This window comes from Mastomys coucha, chromosome X (genome assembly GCF_008632895.1).
Source record: "Mastomys coucha isolate ucsf_1 chromosome X, UCSF_Mcou_1, whole genome shotgun sequence".
Classification (NCBI taxonomy): domain Eukaryota; kingdom Metazoa; phylum Chordata; class Mammalia; order Rodentia; family Muridae; genus Mastomys; species Mastomys coucha.
Genome location: NC_045030.1, coordinates 41,266,140 through 41,268,488, shown reverse-complemented (window position 1 = coordinate 41,268,488; position 2,349 = coordinate 41,266,140). Strand labels below are relative to the sequence as shown.

Genomic DNA, 2,349 nt, shown 5'->3' with positions numbered 1-2,349 from the left:
GATGATCAGATTCTCAAAAACCTGGCCCTTGTCACTCTCATTGTCACAGGTTTCTTTTGAGTGGCCCTCCTCACCACAGTGGGAACAATGGATCGTATGTTTGCGCTTCCTGGCTCTGCGCAGCTCCCCAAAACCCCGATTGTTCTTTCTCCCAGCTCCACTGCTGGTGGAAGGAGCCTGGATCTCAAAAATGTTAGGGGACTCAATGACCAGCACTTGGTCCTCGGATACAGCCCTGCCTATGAAGGAGGAGGTGCTTGAGGATGGCAGTGGTGGGTCCTCAGGCTCCACCAAGATCACATCCTCATCTGAATCATCAGGAGAGTCATCTATCTCTATCACATTGCAGTCAATACTGCTGATCATTATTGGTGGGGGGCTCTGAAATGTCATAGGGCTGACTGCCCTCTCCATCACTGACTCAGACCTTCTGGGCCGCTTTGGATTAATAAAAGTCTCCTCCCACTCCTCTTCCTCCCTTATCATCCTGATTAATTCCAGGAAATTGGGAAGGCGATCTGGTTCATTTGCATAGACCCGGAGAAGATTCTTAAGCCTGAATCGAAGGTCTGTACTCATCTCAGCCCCTACCAGGAGCTGATGCAGGCGAGCCTGGTTTGCCTCTCTCTCAGCAAACACCCCTGCCTGGATAGCATTCTGCAGCTGCACCTCTAAACGGATCACATACAGAGATGGTTTCTCTCCATGTTCCTGAACAGTGTTAACAAATTTACTATGGGCTGTCACGCTGCTCTCAGACTCCCCAAAGACCAGTTTCATTGCCCGCAAAAAATCCTCTACATCTAGGCTAGGATTGGCAGCTTGAAGCAAACGCATGACCTCCCGAGCAGGGCCTCTAAGGGTTCTCATTAGGCGTCTGACCTTTTCCCCCTCAGGCATATGCCAATCAGGCAGCACTGCAGTTACTTGGCTCAGCCAGTTTTCAAAGGTTTCTTCCCCCTGGGCTGGCTCTGCTCTCCCAGAGAACAACCTCATGTTTCTCTCTGCCATGTTGGCCATTAAAGGACCAAGACTCCTCCCAAGGGACCTCAGCATGGAATGAGCCCAAGGAGGCAGGGGTGAGGTCTGCCCCCGGCTGCTACCCAAACGTGAAAGGATGGTAGACATGTCTGACAGCAGTGATAGGATATCTTAATACAAGATGCTCAAAGCGTTTTAGAAACAAAACAAAAACGCTTTATCTTCAGCAGTGCAGCAATCTCCAATCTCAGTAGGGGCTGCAAAAAAGAAAACAGGAGAGGAGAATTTAATAAGGGAGCAAGCTCCAGTTGTAATTACTGTACCTCAATACCCCAAATATCTGTCTACTGTCCTAAAATACCAGATAGGAGAGCTATTGCAGCGTCCTGGAGCTAGTACCAGAGTGCTTTTTTTATAGCCACGTCATTCATACCCTCCCCCCCCAGTCCTGTGAGAGGGGGGGCAACTGTTGCTTCCATTCTGGATTTTACTTGTGGAACTGCACAATGGTCACAAATTCGCAGGGGTTAAAAAGAGACATCATTAACTTCATGACCTCTAGGCTTACCTGCAAGCCCCTCTCAAAGCTCCCTGGACCACCCACTGTTCCTCACCCCCCCCACACCCACCCCCGTGATTTCTCAGATTCTTACACTAGCTGGGAAACTGGAGAATTTCCAGCCTCTGCAACCTGTGTCCTCACCTGAGAAAGCTTGCCTTCAGGGTACAGTTGATGGTCCTCGATCGACTGGGGGTCGCAGATCCTGATTCTCAAGACTGCGCCACATTGGAGAAACCAAAGGAAAGGTCAGAAAAATACTCAGTCGTCATCATCCTCCTGTTCCTCCCTCCCTCCTCCCTCTCTTCTCCCGCCCATTTCTGCTGTCACTAGGTAGAAAACTCTCTCTCCCACCTTCTGAATACAATCCAAAACGATACGCCATCCCCCAAAAAACACATTGCATCCCCAGATACCATTAGCCTACCCAGCTCTGCAATCGGCTGCACGGAATTCAAGTTCCGATTCCTCTTTGATGGGCTGCTACTGTAAAAGAGAATGGGAGTTGGACACACCCACCCCCACAGTACCCAGAGAAATTAGAGGAGATACATAGGTGGTTCCAGGCAAACAAAATTACTTCTCCCTCGTCCTCCAGGTGGCCTCTTCCCCAACCCCTTCCCTGGCCAGGCAAATAAATCCTACCAAGTGGCATCTTCCAGGTGAATCCCAGTGAGGTCATGCAAATGCACCTTACCTCCCCAGCTTCGCAACTGCTGATTCTCTGAGGCAGGAGGGCCTAATACCTTCGGGTTTCTCCGTCCCCCGCCCCCCATTTTTCCCCTCTCCACACCAAGGAATCACCCATC

At 50.4% G+C, this 2,349-nt stretch overlaps 1 protein-coding gene across 1 annotated transcript in view; it reads right to left on the bottom strand.

Moving 5' to 3' along the window:
* Zcchc12 (zinc finger CCHC-type containing 12) overlaps positions 1–2,301 on the bottom strand; it is a 2,780-nt gene extending 479 nt beyond the window's left edge. Inside the window, exons 1-3 of the mRNA XM_031349269.1 lie at positions 1,968–2,301; positions 1,685–1,758; positions 1–1,238 (exon numbers count right to left, since the gene is read on the bottom strand). The exon at positions 1–1,238 is cut by the window's left edge and continues 479 nt beyond it. Coding sequence (XP_031205129.1) covers positions 1–1,128 — 1,128 coding nt within the window. The 5' untranslated portion in view covers positions 1,129–1,238; positions 1,685–1,758; positions 1,968–2,301. The remainder of the gene's footprint in view (positions 1,239–1,684; positions 1,759–1,967) is intronic.
* Between the last annotated feature and the right edge of the window lie 48 nt (positions 2,302–2,349).